Here is an 18648-nt window from a genome sequence, read left to right on the forward strand (position 1 = left end):
CAACTCTTATAATACGAGAAGTCATATAAAATGTGTGGTTTGTGAAACTGTACACACAGCTACTGGGACCTTCCAAGACTTACACGGAGCATAAAACATCACCAACATTGGACCCTTTTCTTTCTTCAGTAGCTTGTTAAAACTCTGAAAAGGAAACATCATCAGCAAATACATGTACAAGACCTCCCCATATGTATGGAACAAGATTACCTCAGGGCTATTCATTACATAAACATATGGAATGTTGGTGATGATGGGGAACTAGGTAGGGGGAGGAACTTATAAATATATAGGTGATTGGACTAGGTGGTGAGGGTAACAAAAATGTACCTCCCTGCTACACTCCACTCCCCATATTAAGTTAATTTCTGGAATAAATATTGTCTTTCATAGCATTATATTCAATACAAACTTTCATTTATTTCTGTTATCTTGTAGTAATTAGTTTGCTTCTTCAGCAGTCAGAACTCATTACAGGATTATACAAGGTAATGATAAACCTTAGTCTAAGATATTTGGTTTTTCATGCATACCTGAAGGTGGTCTACTATCTCATTTCTTTCTCATATATTCTATTTATCAATTACAAACAATTGTAACTTAATACTTATCATTTGGTAATAGCATTGCAATTAGTATAACCAGTATTTATAAAGCCTGATATATAGAATTACTATAGATATTGCAGATTGATAAACCAAACCTATAGGCCTAAGGGATGATAGCCAATCAAAGGAAGTTTGATTTCATACTGCATTGTGATATCATCACCGAGATCGTAAGTCAGATTACCTGAGGGGTGTCAGGGTGTAAAACATCTCCCGCATCAGGTTCCTCTTCCCACGGAATGTCTCCAGTAGGGTCCAACAGGAAGTTTACCATTGACTGAATGGATATGTCACATGTTAACCCAGGTACGAATAACAAGGAGATAAGCAACATTTTCTTTAAACTTTTAGAAATTTCACTGCATATAAAACTTCAATCACAACAACTTAGTTCTAATAAGCCAAATCATTGCAAACAATCAATTGTCCCCAAACTTATAAGAGGATCAAACAGGACCACATGGCAGGCTATGGGTATGTGGTACTTATGTTATAAGCTAAAGGGGGACACTGAAGTTATAGAACACACGAAATTCCCCTTTTGCAGAAGAACCCACATTAGAAGTTGTTTATCTAGCTCTAGATCTGTACACATAGGTTTCAAGAACAATTTTTCTATAGAAACTGCAGAGAAGTTGATTGTAACAGGTATTTTGAGCAACATTTGGCCAATTTATACTAACTTTCTTCGCCATTTTTCTGTCATATTCTTTGTTGAAACTCCCATCTCTGAAAAAATTAAGCACATATTAAGAGATCTGCTATTCCCTCTTTGCATATTGCAGAGTTATCTTCTCTTGTAGGCAGGTATTAATTGTTGGGTTATTGATTTGTGTGAGAAAATTACGTCGTTTTCTCAGAAAATAATGACGTAAATCTCACAAACAAATGACGTAACAATCAATACCTGCTCTCAAGAACAGATAACTCGGCAATACAAAAAGACGGAATACTAGTTTACTTGTAATATTTCAATAGCTTTAAAGACTTCAGTTCCACCAAACAAAACTTATTTTTATTCCTTAACTTAAATTTCTCCACAGGGAAAGTATTGCATTATTGAGATAATTCAACATATATGGGAAACTGGGGCCAAAACTAATAGTCACACTGCATTTTCATGAAAAAGCCTGAGTTATGTTAACCAAATAAACAATTTCTGCAAGAAAACTACTTTCAAATAGCAAAATAATAAATTTGTAAGGCTAAAATAAACACTTATAGAACCATTTGCTTAATCTTAAATTTGTTTCCACAAGTTAAAATATACTTGTAATCTTGCCTGAGCTATGATAATCAAACAATTCCAATGTAAAGTTCCTGTCACACTCACTTAAAGTGCTTTAGTTCCATAGGTTTAGGGGAGGCCTTCTGGTTCTTACATAGCTTCTTGCTTTCACTGAAATATCAAAGTAAACTGATTAATTTCTGTAAAATATACAAATATCCAAGCTACCTCTTCGAAAGAATTTAAGTCCAATCTTATTAAAATAGGACAGTGTTGTAATTTAGCCCTACTACTGATCATACACTCCAACATTAGTACAGAATACTTGTATAGTACTTTTCCAGTAATTGTAATGGAGTGTATCAGTAATGGAGCGAAGTTACAAATGAAATTTTAATCAGATTGAGCGTAATACAAGATCTAATTATAGAAATGGAGCTAAGCACAAATCCTTATGTATGCTGAAGGTCCCACACTCAGACAGAACTATACAAGTTTGGACTTTCATATTCATGGATATAAGTTTAGTCAATATCCAAATTTAAAACAGATATCAAACGAGCAAATTCGTGGAATTTATATCCCCGGCTTGCAGGACATATTGTACACTGTAGGTTAACATTATTGAGGTTAGGTTTAAACACGTGAGTATCGTGCTGTTGAGACATAATCTATAGCTTGAAACTTGAATAAAAAAAAAACTTTACCTCATTGATTATTCGTAAATATGCACTAATCACATCGGTTGGCAAACTTAGCATGAGTCGGATGTGCATACAGAATTTGGTTGAAACATATGAACAGTATCTACAGCAATTATCACACGAAAACCAAAGATGGGTGGAAAGACAGAGGATCACAAACATTGTCATCAAGTTGGAAGGAATTTGGCTAATATTTGCTAGAGTTATTAAGCAGAAACTGCAGATAATGAAGTTTTTCATTATTCAAGGGGCTATATAACTCCGCCCAATGGAGACAGACAGACAGACAGACCCAAATTAATATCCCTCATTTCGGTGAAAGCGGGGGATAATAAATTAAATCTAGAAGACGATCATTAATAGATCCTTGATAAAGGTATACAAACATTGAACAGACAAAGCTTCGAGTTACAGTTACAAATGTATACATCAGCCTGTAATTAAACTAATTAAAGATTGTTACTTATTTTGAGAAATTTTCCATTTCATTCCAGTAATACCAATACTGATTTTTGTATTACAAAACATGCTATTAAACATCCTCAAAAGTACACAATGCTAAATTATCTCTACATGATTGATTCCTCTTTGTGAGCAAAAGAAAATGAAGAAATGCTACTCTATGAATATTTTTCGATCATTTTTAAACAAAAGATAACATTATATATGTGGCAAAGCTTTTTTAAGTATGTGGTTATAGGTCTAAATTAGCTGTGTTATTACAAGGATGTTACTTACATCATCTGAGAGAGAAACATAAATCATTGCAGCTGTAAGATATACCTTTTTATTTGTAAGTAAAAGTGCTTATTGTTCTTTAATGATTGACAGCATTTGACAAGATAATGGGTTTAGTTTGGACAGCTCAGGAATACATAAGAAGCTAAAAATATCCACTTTGGCAAATATATGATGCATAATTTTCTCTAGTTTTGACTGTATTGTTTAATGTTGACAAACAGCACAATATTCAGTCTGCACTGTACAAGTCAAATAACGAGGGGGAATCCAAAGTGTGCTGTGGGAAATTGAATCCCAAAACAGTTTTAAACTAGAACTGTAAGCCAAAGGCTAACTAATACCCTCACTGCTATATAAACCAGAGCTTTAAGTTAAAGGCTTACTAAGGCAAAGCATTGCAAAGCAATCCATAGTCTCCCACAAGTATCAAGTGTTTCGCACAAAGGGGCATAACTTCATCAAAAAGGGTCGAAATCCTAAATTAAAATGCCGGTGCACAACTACGTAAGATACTGATCATTCATGCAAAGTTTCAATGAAATCCACATGTTAGTAAAAGAGAAGTTGCGCGGACAAGTATTTCACAAAAAGGGGCATAACTCCATCAAAAAGGGTCGAAATCCCAAATTAAAATGTTGGTACAAAACTACATAAGATACTGATCATTCATACAAAGTTTCAATGAAATCCACCTGTTAATTAAGGACGAATTTTCTGGACAAGTTACTGCGCTCGACAGACAGACATCCAGACAGGGTGATTCCAGTATACCCTCCCTAACTTCGTTGCGGGGGTATAACAAGCTCTACTTATGTTCATTCTGACCGACATAAAAACGTTCAGGGAGCATGGAGAGTTTCAGCCTACCTGCAGTCTACAAATGCCAGAGTAGCCTTCCCCTTCATCTCCGTAGCAACATCATTGAACAATGGCATCGAGTTGGATACTGCTTTTTCTGGAATAGAAAATCAAAACCTGTTATAGACTAAATGATTACCCCAGTCACAACAGTTTCACATACTTCTTCTATCACAAAAATAAATCATTCAATTTCTGATAACTACCTTATTTATTACAGTAAACAGTTGACAATATACCCCATGTTATTAAATCTTGTCCAGTTCATTATTAATTACAGTAAACAGTTGACAATATAACATTCTACAAAACACCTTACATGATTTATTTATTTTTACTAACAATCTCTTGACTACTTCTTTATTAATTTCTTTTATAATTTCTCAATTATTAATTACTGTGAATGTCTGAAATATAACTTATAAAATAACATCAAATTTTACTTAATCTCTAGACTACTTCATTTGAAATTACTTTAGACTGCAAACATTAAATTTCGTCTGTATTTCATTATTAATTACTGTACAACAATCTACAAGATACCTTTCCAAGTTCAATATATCACTACTTATAATATCGTACGGTTGTTCATTATTACACTCACTGTTACTGTATTATCTATAATTACCAGGAACTGTTAATCACTACACAGCTAATACTCCTAACCTTCATTAAGTAGCATGTACATGTACATACTTTGAAACTTTTAAACTTAAATAAATCAAACAACATTATTCCTTGTAAAAAAAAATGATGAAATCATCCACAAAATTAATGAAAATGTGGAAAAAAAATCTCTATATATTTTACCTGATTTTGCAAATATAACTAAGAGGTTTGTTTTGGTGCGGAGAAGTTTTTTAAATTCTTTCGGATCATCGACTTCTGTGATGAGACCTCCTTTTGTGTTCTTGGCACCATCATGAGTAGGCACCAGGATCTGAAATGATGAAGTCACTATAATTAGAATCAAATAAAGAGCAAATGGGTGGTCGGGTGCCGCAGTGGATAGCGGACTTGCCTTTCACCTAGGCGACCAGGGTGTGATTCCCCGAACGGACGTAAAAAGGTAAGGGGTCACCTACCCGACAACGTGGGTTTTCTTCCGGGTTCTCTGGGTTTCCTCCCACAATAAGACCCCCCGTGCACTTACATCTGGGCCAACAAGAGTGATTAATAAAAGTTGAAATAACTTGTTTCTTAATTGTTGTAAAGTAAATTAAGTTTTTTATTTTAACAACCGATCCTCAGTCACAATGTATAAGAAACTGCTCATGTACAGTATATACTATGTCTGTCTATCAATCTTTCATATGTAACAGGATTTTTAGTATATATGGTAAGCATGTAAGCATGTAAGCATTATTGTACACATTTCTCACTAGAAATAAATCATGGGGAAAAAAACAAGAGAATTTATTTTTAAAAGGAAGAGTGCAAAATCAATTACTATATAGGGTTCATGTTATGTTAATGTGTATACTATAGGGTAAAAGAATCTTCTTCCAAGAAGAGAATTCACATTATAAGAAACTTGTAAAATGTTTACAGGTATGATGATTAATAACTGATGCACATATTGAATATAACCATTAACATGTACAGCTCTCACTGGTAATTCTGAATTAATTCAGAAGTTAATCCAACTAAATTAAGTTTTCAATGGCGATATCTACAACACAAATGAAATATAAAATGTAACTGTAACATGGCTAGATATGAATTATATATGTATTCTTAACTGTAACACAATGCACAATTGCATCATGTCTAACATCTGGTAGAATTTAACTGTAACACCAACCACCTGTATGTTTAACTTGGCACGTATACCTGGTATCCTTAAACTATCCTTAAACATTAAGGTATCTATTTATTATAAATCATATATATAAATTATTTCATTGCTTAATATCTCAAAAACAAATTGTTTGGTACACGTGTATGCACCCATAAATTTACAAATGACAAAATATCGCAGCAGGAATGATCTGAAATACAGGCTGTCACCAAAGGAAAATAAAATCATTTGTAGCCGGATTTATTTCAGGAGCATAAAATGGACTTTTATCACTACCGCATCATATCTACTATATTTAATACTCTTAAAATCCTGACTTGTTACCAATGTTACACATGTGACTAGCTTGATAATCTGCTGTGGTGGAGTGTAACATGTTGTTAAGCCTTGCCTTAAATATTACTGTACTACTGTAGAAAGATCGTGTGAATCATCCATGAATTAAATATTTTCACTTTTGTTTCTGGTAACAGCTGAAAGAAATACGGCTGGTATCGTCAAAATTTCTTCAAGATGGATACACAAGACTTTCAAAAAATTCTCCTTAAAATTTGCATAAAACTTGCTTGTTAGCAGCCCTCCCTACAGATACACAATTTCGAGAAATGATTATCAAAAACAATGCTTTTGATTTGTCATTACAAATTACAATTAAAGGCATTAAGTTGAAAACCTTTTTTCTGGTGACCGTGCTATATATATATATATACATTGTATACCAACGTTTGAATAGACCAACTTGTTTTATTTGTTTGTTGCTTTAATTTAAGTTAAGTTTTCACCATAAAAGGTTTATGCTTTAAACCTTTCAAGTCTTACTCGTATTAAAATGATTTACTGGAATATTACTGTGTTGACTTAACTTATCGTTATCATGATCAGAGATCCAAGGTGAAGGTCACAGAAATGCTATGAAACTTGCTGTGCTCAACAAGGCTCATATAAAAGTACATGTTTATGTGACTTACAATGTACATGACCCTAGATATAGTACGTAGTCCTTAACTAATATAACAGCAGAAACCTAATAGGCCAGCTGGACTCGGGTATGCACATTTTTTCCCTGCATCAATTTGTGAAAAGAGAATAAAGGTTACTTGGGCCAGACTGGTATTCGAATCCAGAACGTCCCGACAATAGAAACAAGTACAGTTGTTCGAACAAACTTTGTCACCTGGCCCAGTCCTGCTTGTAAAACCCAAGACAAAATTAAGAGGAGGTTATTTCAATAAATTGATGTCTATAGTCTTATGAACTACTGCATGTTAACAGCAAGGATGCAAATGGAATCTAAGTAACCCCTGTAAATGGATTACATTGTAATTCATGTGTAACAGATGGCTAAAATTAGAATATGGTCCACTGATTCATCAATTTTATTGATATTACTGGCCAGTAATCTTAAATAAGCATACAATAATGTCGGAACAAATGCCTGCCAGCTTGCGCTAACATACTGAATAATTCCAGATTGATTTTCATTTCACTGAAAATGTGTCAGCTTTTGTGAGTTTTCTTACATTGTAATTATCACTAAAAAAATGACAGCAACAAGTGAACATAGATTTATACAGCCAGTCTGGATGGCTTCCACCATGTTCAAGTCCATTTCCTGTACTTACATAGAATTGGTAGTATATATACAAATGTATATGATAGTTGATACCATTTATCTTCTGCCCATTGTTTAAAGGTCTTGGAACCTGGGTCTTTACCACAGAAATAATTTAGACAGCACTAAGAATGGGTTTATATATATATAATATATAATATATGACTTAAACCCTGATTTTTCCTGATTTTTTTATGCTCAAATAGTTTCAAATAATGTCTCAAGAGCATACAACTTGTATATATACGATATATACATTAACAAAACAAAAGTAGCAACCACAGTCCCATCTGAGCATATATGTGTGAACAATGCTAGGCGATCTCCTAAATAGATAACAAATGTTCTGGAAATGCCACTTAAACATATTTGCATATGTGTATGCAGCATTTTTTTTTTTTAATAAGGAAGTTAATAGCTCTATAAAAAAAAAAAATGTTATAATAAACCATCTGTTAGCCGGAACTAAGTCCTATTAATACTATCCCCTGACTAATTTTCCCATGAATTGATTTTAAAATATATTTCCACTTTAGCCATATATTTACTATATTAAGCTTTATATTATTCTACTGAAATCCTCTAAGAGACTAAGAATATAACCTTAATTTATGGTAAGACTTTATAACTCCTGTTACAAAAAACAAGTTAAGTAAAGGTTTTCATACTTATGAACAAGCGACAGAGAAAAAAATGTCTACAAATGCATGCTTTTTCACTATAATATTTCAAATACAATTAATTGCTTATATACTATATAACATCAAGTGTTCATGTGTCCTCTCTTTCCTGGTTTGGAGCTTTCAAATTATTTCTTGGGTACAAACTCTTGGTTATAGCCCCTATAACCAAATGTATTAACTTTTGCTGCTAGCCATGTGACATAAAATGACAAAGAGTCAAATTCATCATACTTCTCTGTTCTTGTCAATTAATTAAAATAATGATCACACATTAAGTAAATATGACTGCAGTGGGAGTGTTGACATCATGCTAAGAAAACACTGACCTGTTCTTGTGTTGCCCTGTAGGCCTACCGTTTCACTTGATTGGTCACATATATATTTAATTAATCAATAATAAGTTATATTTAAAGGGTCTGGTTGGGGAAAAAATGTCATATTTGCTAAAATGGCATACACATGTTTAAAATACCTTCTTATGAAATATACCGATTCAAATTTTGCTGAAATTCACTCCTTAAGAGTAAAAATTATAATTATATTAAAGAAATCCTAAATCGTCACCTGACAGTCTAAAACTCTCAAATGACCCAGATCAGTGATGAAATTTTAACGCATGCGCGTCATCAACAAGGCCAAATGTAAACATCGCGGCGAAAGAAAAAGATGCATGCAAAAGTCATGACAGGCACGAGGTATCAATACCGTTATATATAACAACAACATATAGGTAGGAATACTACACTTGCATCTTACATGACCTTTGAAAACAATTATTTACTTATAGCATTGCTGTCTTGTCCGCTAGTTCGACATGGCTGATAGTCGGCGTGCTATTGTTGTTATGTTGTTATCTTCACTGCCTCATTTTCGAAACAATCATGTGACATTTATAAATAGATCTGCGCTAAATTTACGCAGGGCTTCCCCGAAGTTTTCAGTGGTCAAAATTGGACATTGCAAGCAGATCTTGACCATCATATTGCCATGGTATAACTTTTGGAAGGCCAGAGAACACATTTGGACCCATTTATTTTGAATTTTTTTCCCCGACCAGCCCCTTTAACAATAGATTGAAAACAAATGTCCATTTAGTTAAAAACATGCATTTATTTTTAATGAGTTCAATTATTTAAAATATTCGTTTATGAACCGCTGTGTCAATGTCAGATGGAAATTTGAAATCGGTACAAATAAACTAGAATAGCAACACTGTCTGATGGAATACAGAATTGCCATGAAAATGCGTACATTTTAGAGCTACAATTACTTGAGTACATCAGTCGTGAAGCCAACTCCAGCTGCTTGGCTCGTTCGACTTTTCATTGTCATAGTACTTATCCTATCTATTTGTCTAACAGGTTTGACATGTCACGCCTGACAGATCTTTTAACTGTGCATCACATTTACTTGTACTGCGAAAATGCCTCTGACTAAGACTACAGTCTACCGGTATCGATCACACTATAGTGTGTTGAAACAGGTGTCGGTTAAGGACGTTGGGTAATTACAGAATTAACAGTAGTATCTTTACATAATAGCATGTGTACTGTTTTGCAACACGTACATATGATCAATAATTATCACTCAAGATTTGATAGAAAAATACTTGACGATCTATAGGACCAACCTCAGATAACTCATACCACATATTCCTCGTACTATTGTGGGTGTTTACTGTATATATTGTAAATATTTTACAGGAAATCACTCAACCATGTTATTCAAGTAAATACACCAGAGTTGAACACACAGTTCTGTGTACACATGACAGTACACCCTAATGCTGACATACACAGCTAAAAAGTGCCTGCCAATCTGATCATGTTAGGCCATTGGACCACATTCAAGAAGTTTGATAATTATGGGTACTGGGAATCATAACATTTTTTTAGCATATTCATGCTATTTGTTGAATCGTTCAGAATCTTTTATGAACTGTTACAACTTAACTTAAGCTTACAATGCTAAACGAGTTTGAGTAAATTTTAGTATACGACTAATTACATTTTCATAATAACATAACAGACTTGTCATTTGTGTTAGACCTATAGGCCTACTTTCGTTTTAAATCCATATCAGTGTTGGACATTAGTTCTGGGCTCACAATTTGTCTTCCGTGTGCAGCTTCCTTGTAACATATAGCACTGTAACCGAATAAAGATACAGATGTTTATAGCGAGACATGAAGTGACTAAGAGTTTTGCTACGTAACACAGATCCCTTCAGGTGTCATTCTACCTGATTGCCTCCATGTGATCTGTCACCCGTGCTCTTGTCGACACAGCAACTGCAACATGGCGACCATCCGGCACCGGCTAGTGAAAGCGAATAGCTACGTAACTAAGACTAGTGCATACCCATATCACATTTTCATAATACCCAATCAAAGTATGCAATTTGTTCAATAAACAAACAGTGCTCAATTGAGGAGCAAGACTGTCAAAATAAACACGAAAACGGTCACAAAAATGTGGAAGATTACCACACTAGGCCCTTAGGCCTACCACAGGGATGCCGAAAATTCTTTGGGTGTCGTCCCAACACATCTAAGACACCGTTTCGTTTTTTTAACTTCCTAAGTAACCGGTTTTGTACTAGTTACAAGCCATTTAGGTATTCAAGATTGATCTGCACTCACCAACAGCAAAAACATTGTCCAAAGAGGCGAAGGTAGGTCCATCATCGTCGCTATCCTCGCTGCTAACACACACGTGCCACGTAAAAATGACAACACATGGGAAATATATTTATGGGATTGCTACATGATCGCAACTTAGTGAATAAAAACGAAACGCAACAAGCTGGTGAGTACCTGAGAAATTTTGCACCGGTTCGTACAGGTAAAGATAAGACGCCTAGCCTATCAGTGGAAAAGAAAGATATTGCTTCAAGATATTAACAGAGCTAAGACATATTTGGTTAAAACGGCCCAAGGTAATATCTAGACCCAAGTGAAATCGGTCCAAGTTAAAATCGGCCCTATATATGTATCTATTTGTTAAATACATGTGATACATTTATAACTACAATTATATTTAAATAAATATATTCAGGGATTTATTTTATTACTTACATGTGTTGTTGTTTTGTTCTAATTGCCTTACACTGTTGTTATAGCTGAGTAGCTCAGAATTAACTCTTGAGTACCTCATCACCGCCTCAACTCCAGGTCGCCAATCAAATGTATTCACGCAATTTGTGATAGATATGATTGATTTTCCTGGACAATCACTTTCAATTGACTTACATCAATTGAACAACGATCGATCCACTTTGCACCTAATCATCATGAGCGAAAACTGCTTATATTGTGACCTTGTGGTGAGGCCGAGGCAGCATGCGTTGCAGTGCGACGGATGTAGCAGATGGCAACACAGGACTTGTAATACTGGTAAGTAATTCAAATATAGTTTCCATACAAAATGCGAGAATTTCTTTCGGCCATAAAAGACATACATTCTTAATCGTTATTAAAGTAACTAGATTTCATTAGAGTGTATATAACAATAATATAATGAAATGACGGACAAATAGTCTATAATGAAATCAAGTTTATGTATATTCCATTTATGGCCGAAATATCGTTTCATTTGATACTAGCGCTCGAACAAAATACATGTACGGGCACTGAGTATCTAATGAAATCATGTTTCTCTTAAGCATGTACACGTATGTCGATATTTATGTCGGGGGGGGGGGGGNTATAGTTTATCACAGGAATTAATAGAAGAATCTATCACTGACCAGAGGGTGAGATATTTTTGAGGTTTAGCACTCGGCTTTAAAAAAAATATCTCATCCCGAGAGATAATGTTGTTATGAATAGGCGATTGGACGTAGAAAAGGATGATGTTGAACTTATATTGTTAAAACATGTTTAAATATCTTAGTGGAAGTTGGTTTTTACTTTTGATATCGTTTATTTGTTGTTAATAATCATTTAACTTTAGTATTTGTTTTTCATAGGTATATGGACGGGACACGCAGCTGGGGAGTGTTCATGCGTTCCTACAAAAGGACGAATGTTTGAAGCAGATGCCGCTACTATTCGTCTTGATGTCTCGACATCGAGCACAGGACTACATTGCTTTAAGTTATTACAATGAAATGATATAGAATAACTTGTTATTTGAAAAGACTAATAAAACATACCCAGAGATACTTTGATTTTATTTTCCAATCAGCTAAAGCGGATATATATAAAATAACAAAAAACACTCTACACATATTGACATTAGCTTTATTCGTCATAATTAATCAGTTCTTCCTTTATAGATTCTTCGCCGACTCTTGGAGGAGATCCGGCAGTGGAGGGGGCAGTGATGGACTTTGAGACAGATAAGTTTGATGAAAAGCAGGTGTAAAAAGTTGCAGTACTAAACATCAGTGAATCTTACATGGAAATAGTTATTCGCTTATGATTTTTGGGTGACTCGCTAACGCGCGGTCATTGTACTACTGTGTACCGAAATTCTTGGGAGAGCAAGTGGTCTGAAGCTCACGCTTGATAAAACGTGAGCTTCAGACCACTCGCTCTACCAAGAATTTCCGTTCGATCCCCAGCGGTGGTAGAAAAAAGAGAGTGATGTCTGATAGGGTTAGTTGTTATCCCTCCGATGGCACGTACGGTGGTTTTCCCCCCGTAAACACCATTTGTTCCCTTAGCGGCGTCGTAATAAAAACTCTACAGAGCTTATGTTTGTTGTTGACAATTGTACACGACGTTAAATAAAGATTATTTTTATTATTAAATTCAACGTCATTAATAAATTGTCAAAACTGATTGTGACCTAACTCATAAAACTTTTACTTGTTACATCTCTCTTTTCATTTGAGCCTGTTGGAATGCGGTCAGCACCGATCTTCCAGGAGTGGACCTTCGGGGTGTTCTTTCCACTGGTGCCAGGCTGTAATGAGGAAGGTGGTGAACCTCGGACTAAGGACAACGTATATGAAACGTGAAGGTACGTATGATGATGATGATGATGATGATCGATGAAAAATAATGTTACAATTTACAATTTAAGGTTACTGCGGTATGTGTTGGTGTCAACGAAACAATAAGTTTCACCTAGAGTTTCATATTTGTTAAGTAAATTAAACATGTCACGCCATTATGTGTTACGTCATTATGTATGCAATGTAGGTGCCATACTTAGTATCCTACTGATTGGTGTTTCAGGTGTTTACTGCTTCACCAGGAAGCTCCTGGCACTTCCCTTCCTGCCTGCCACCGAGATCGAGCCAGCCTTCGCCCGGATGTTAGCCTTAGCATCTACTCCAGAGCTGCGACAGTTGGTAGAGTATCTGCACCGGGTCTGGTTCCACGTACAGCTCAGTTTGGACTCCAGCCAACTGGTGTATGTATCGTCAGTCAGTTCGCACCATAAGAATTTTAAAACTGGTGCAACAATTAAGGTAAACTAACCAAACCTTTAACAGATTTTATATTTAGTCAAAATGACAAGCTTCGTATATGTTAATTCATTACGAATTTACGTGAAAATGTATAATTCCACTGGCAATTTTAAATATAGATTCTACATGAAATAAAATTTTGTGTTTTGTGTACCTATGATTTGATAAATTTTATCATTATGATTTCTTTTTACAGGATGGCACCGCAGGATGAATGGTAAAGCCGGCCGACCAAACCTCCCCTTCTACCTCCTGGTCCCTCTCATGAAGAAGGAAGGAGAGATCGTCAATCTCCAGAGCAGGGGAAGATATTTGACCTGTGGGACCAGCTCGACTCTCGGGATCCGGACAGTCGCCTGACAACATCGGACTTTCTGAGGAAGGTTGGCGCCATCTACGCAACCAGAGAGTGATACAGTCATAGAAAAATTATTTCGGACAAGGACAGACAATATTTATTGGTGACCTATAGATATTATAAAAACAATTGTGTTTTCTGATTGTAATAGGACAACTAGTGTTGAATAATGAAATAGTGCGGTGAATAGGATTTATAATTGAAGTTCGAGGAATTTGGCAATTAGATCTACACAGATAAAAAGAAAATACTACTACAGCAACATTTTAAAATATCGTATAATGGTTTACCTGTTTTTTCGAGAAATTATTTGACGAAGAATAAAACAAAAGGTCCAGAAGGGCCTGTATCGCTCACCTGTTTGTTTTGTTACATGGAGTTGTTGGCCAGAAGCGGTTGAAGGTTTACAGTTATTTGGCCCATGTGACGTGGAAAGTATATACTTAGGGCAAGGGCATATTCATGTGCAAATGTTGTTGAACTCGAAGACAGGATGCTGGTCGGGGAAAAGGAGCAGGACTTAACACGTTTTAAGTCGTTTGAATGTTTTGACCTATTTAATCCCTGTGGCCTTGAAAGTAGGCCAATGTCATTTTCAATCGCAAACTTTGTCGGGCTCCATCATAGGATGCAATTGGCCAAATGTCATGAATCTATCCCTTTTAGATCTTCAGAAGGAGTCGTTTGAAGGTTTAGACCTACTTGACTCCTGTGACCTTAAAAGTAGGTCAAAGTCATTTGCATTCGCAAACTTTGTTGGGCTCCATCAGAAGATGGATAATAACATCGCCTCATAACACCATTCATAATCCTCGGTTATTTTAATAGTCATAATAGCCCGTGGGGCTCTCCAAACGAGTCCTTTCTCACACTGATTGGGGAGCGGACCGTGAAATGCTTTTGCGCCTATACAGATCACTTATTCGAACAAAACTGGATTATGGTTCTATATGGTATACGGGTCGGCGCGCAGTTCTTACCAGCATATGTTAGACCCATTCCATAACCAAGGGCTACATCTAGCACTTGGAGCTTTTCGAACAAAACCTGTAAAAAGCCTGTACGTGGAAGCGAATGAACCATCCCTTTATGACAGAAGGAAAAAACTTGCATTACAGTTTGCAGCTCAATTAAAATCAAACCAAAAAAATCCTGCTTTCGACCAAGTATTCAACCCAAAATACCAAAACTTATTTACGCAAAACCCAAAACTTCTGCCAACATTTGGTATCCGAATTTCAAATTTCCTGCAAGAACTCAACATAAACTTGACAGTGACATAGCTGAATTTAACATATCTGATGTTCCTCCATGGACCATACAAACACCTGATTTTAACTTTACATTACATGAGCGGGGGGAAAATACAGTGTAATGCCAAAAGAACACAAATCCACCTTCCGGGAATGCATTTCGGAATAGCCTTCTCATACACAACTTTACACGGATGGTTCCAAAGAAGGTGAGAAAGTGGCACTTCTGTTCGACTACCAGACGGCGCCTCGATATTTTTTGACGAAGCATGCGCTATTGCATGGTTTGGCCTTCGACCATATCGATGAACACCGCATTAAACAGGCAATCATTCGTTTAGACTCTCTATCTGTCCTACAAAGTTTACAGTTACGAGATCCAAAAAACACACTCGTGCAAAACCTTGCTTTACGAATATCTCGCATCTTAAAAAAAATCTAAAATAACTTTACTTTTGGATTCCGAGTCATGTCGGAATTAAAGGCAACGCATTTGTTGACGGGGAAGCAAAAAATGTGCTAAATCTCGAACAAACAAATATCAAACTACCATCTCTCGAAACCAGCAACAAACTTTTAAAAGTACAACCGAAACTTAAAACATCTGTGCGGAAAGATCGTAGAGAGGAAGTTGTTCTCTCTCGGCTCCGTACTGGGCACACATTCTAAGACGAGGAGATCCACCTTCGTGCCACGCATGCGACATTAAATTTACAGTGGAACATATTTTAATAGAATGTTCCGATTTTAAACACATTTCGTGATAACTACTTTCGAGTCCCGGATACGAAAACTCTTTTGAGTTCCGTGGACTCGAAGGCATTATTTAACTATTTGAAAGACATCGGTCTATTCTATAGACTTTGGTGTCTTTTAACCCACCTTACCCCCTTTGACGATATATAAATAACATAGTCCATATCATCTATTCGTTATCTCTTTTATCATTTTTAACCCCCTTCTTATTTTAATTATCTACACATACAACGCGAATGCTTTTAAAAATGAACATTTTTATGTGATTTTATCTTCGCCACTCACATGTTTGTTTGGAGAAAAAAAGAAAAAAAAATCACCATGGCCCTAAATGACCACCGCCGTCGATGGGCCGTTAAACACAAACAAACATAAATAACATATGTTTTCCCCCTGTGGTGTTTCGTTATTTGAGTTTTTTATAATTGCTGAGTTGTGATTACAGGATTTTAAATAACGATTGATATTTCAGAATTTCATGTAACTCCTCCTACATTTTTATAATTTAGCTATTCTTCTTTTGTTTACCCTTTTTATATTTGTTTCACAGTTCCTTAACTTTCCACTGACACAGACTTAACCGTCTTACCTCATCATACATTTTGTTCATTTGAACAGTAGGCCTAGGCTCCGTCCTGTTGCGGCCGTTACAAGTAGAAACAAACACTTTCAATGTCATGACTAAATTCAATTTGTGGATTACACACTTGTCATTACAAGTTAGTTACCGATACGTTCTGCCATCATAGAGCTGACATTTACATAATTATGAAAATGAAAAATATGGTATGAAAATGTGAAGATTTATTATATCAAAACCTTTGCTGGATTTGTCTGAGACATTTTTGAGTGACTTTCACCCGATCAGAAAAGTCTCAGATCAATAAACCGACTAGCACAGACCATGCCATACAGCAAATTCATATCATTCACTAGAATGACTCCGAAGTGTGTGGCAGCTAAGGAAGCCATCTGGATACACCGCATCGGACTAGTTCATAATCGAGATGAGAGGGCTCATATAGACTCTAGCACATTGATGACCAGGTGTTATACAAACTGAATTTGTCGGTTTGATTCATCATTTCGTACATGTGTGTACATGCGCTTATAGCGTAGCCGAATCGACGTCGATTTCATATTGCCAACTCGCACATATTTAACATATTTGTGTACAGTCTGGTGAAGGTGATAGAGTATGTAGCTTACACTTATCTGACTGTGCTACATAACTTCTCTACAATCTATGCTTACTAAACTGAATAAAATGTTTTGAAACGACTATAAATCTGATTAAATGTTACAAAGAATGGTATACATAGTGATACGTTCGGATAATGGCTTGGTCTAGCAACTAGAGGAGCCAGCGATAACGTTGTTTATTACGGACTATTGAGAAGTTCATGAATCATACGCAAACAAGGCAGGTCCGCATCATTATCATTGATAGATATTTGAAAATGATTAGAGAGTCTTTAGTCTTACGAAAAATTGGAAAATGTGTAAGTATGGTTTCTTTATCAAGCCAAGTCTTATTTTTTCAGCAAGCAGTAACAGTGTTTTCAGACAAACCTTATTGTATTATTCCTTTAAACAAAGTTGATATAATTTCATTCAAGCATGCTTATTTCCAGATATCTTCACCAATGGCCTCCTCGTTACTTAGAAGCGATTCGAATACTTCATTATTTATCTTTGTAACCTTTAACGTTGGATCAATGTCATTCATTAGAACAACCTTGAAACCCTTTATCAAAGCATATCTATTTGATTAACTATATTTATCCTTGGCCTCTTGGTTATTTATACGAAGTTATTAAAAAAAAACACATTTGAACTTGAGAGTGGGTCAATTAAGATAATTTACTGAAAAAAAGACATATAGCCTTTCAACTCACCATGCTATTCGTCAAATATCATCACGATTGGCCTATCAATATCCATAGAATTCTCCTCTTTCCATCTCTGTCAATATCCATGGAATATTTCCCTATCAATATCAACAGAATGTTTCCCTATCCATCTCTGTCAATGTCACTGACAGAATTATTCCCTTTCGATCCTCGCCAACATCCATAGATTTCCTTCCTTTCCATCCCTTTCAATATCCATAGAATTCTTCCATATTCATCCATGTCAATATCCAGAGTTCTTCCTAATCAATCCCAATCAATATCCAGAATTCTTCCTAATCAATCTCTGTCAGAATCAAGAGATTGGTTCCTATCAATGTCTATATCTGTAGGATTTTTCCTTGTTTATCCTTGTCAACACCAGAAGAAAGTTTAGAGAAAGTTACCCTACCTATCCCTGTCAATATCTAGAGAAAGTTACCCTATCCATCCCTGGCAACATCTAGAGAAAGTTGCTCTATCCATCCCTGTTAACATATAGAGAAAGTTACCTAAGCCATTCCTGTCAATATCTAGAGAAAGTTACCCTAGCCATTCCTGTCAATATCTAGTGAAAGTTACCCTATCCATCCCTGTCAATATCTAGTGAAAGTTAACCTATCCATCCCTGTCAATATCTAGTGAAAGTTACCCTATCCATCTCTGTCAATATCTAGTGAAAGTTACCCTATCTGTCTGTCAATATCTAGTGAAAGTTACCCTATCCATCCCT

The 18648-nt window shown here is 35.6% G+C and overlaps 2 protein-coding genes across 3 annotated transcripts in view; one reads left to right on the forward strand and one right to left on the reverse strand.

The window, feature by feature from the left end:
- Positions 1–10993, reverse strand: part of LOC110465522 (protein disulfide-isomerase A5-like) — a 32996-nt gene extending 22003 nt beyond the window's left edge. The window contains exons 1-7 of the mRNA XM_021521412.1: positions 10877–10993; positions 4950–5079; positions 4149–4236; positions 1942–2007; positions 1292–1337; positions 793–885; positions 84–144 (exon numbers count right to left, since the gene is read on the reverse strand). Of these exons, the coding sequence (XP_021377087.1) occupies positions 84–144; positions 793–885; positions 1292–1337; positions 1942–2007; positions 4149–4236; positions 4950–5079; positions 10877–10921 (529 nt within the window). The 5' untranslated portion in view covers positions 10922–10993. The remainder of the gene's footprint in view (positions 1–83; positions 145–792; positions 886–1291; positions 1338–1941; positions 2008–4148; positions 4237–4949; positions 5080–10876) is intronic.
- A 1861-nt stretch (positions 10994–12854) lies between these two features.
- LOC110465528 lies at positions 12855–14335 on the forward strand. 2 transcript variants are annotated; one of them, XM_021521422.1, is made up of 3 exons: positions 12855–13202; positions 13421–13656; positions 13853–14335. In XM_021521422.1, the coding sequence occupies exons 1-3, from the start codon at positions 13151–13153 to the stop codon at positions 13868–13870; spliced, it is 306 nt and encodes a 101-aa protein (XP_021377097.1). In that variant the 5' UTR covers positions 12855–13150; the 3' UTR covers positions 13871–14335. The 2 variants fall into 2 exon arrangements, with proteins under 2 accessions (XP_021377097.1, XP_021377098.1); XM_021521423.1 differs by having other exon boundaries at positions 13421–13598.
- Positions 14336–18648: the final 4313 nt, after the last annotated feature.

The sequence above is a fragment of the Mizuhopecten yessoensis genome, unplaced genomic scaffold (genome assembly GCF_002113885.1).
Source record: "Mizuhopecten yessoensis strain PY_sf001 unplaced genomic scaffold, ASM211388v2 scaffold11085, whole genome shotgun sequence".
Classification (NCBI taxonomy): Eukaryota; Metazoa; Mollusca; class Bivalvia; order Pectinida; family Pectinidae; genus Mizuhopecten; species Mizuhopecten yessoensis.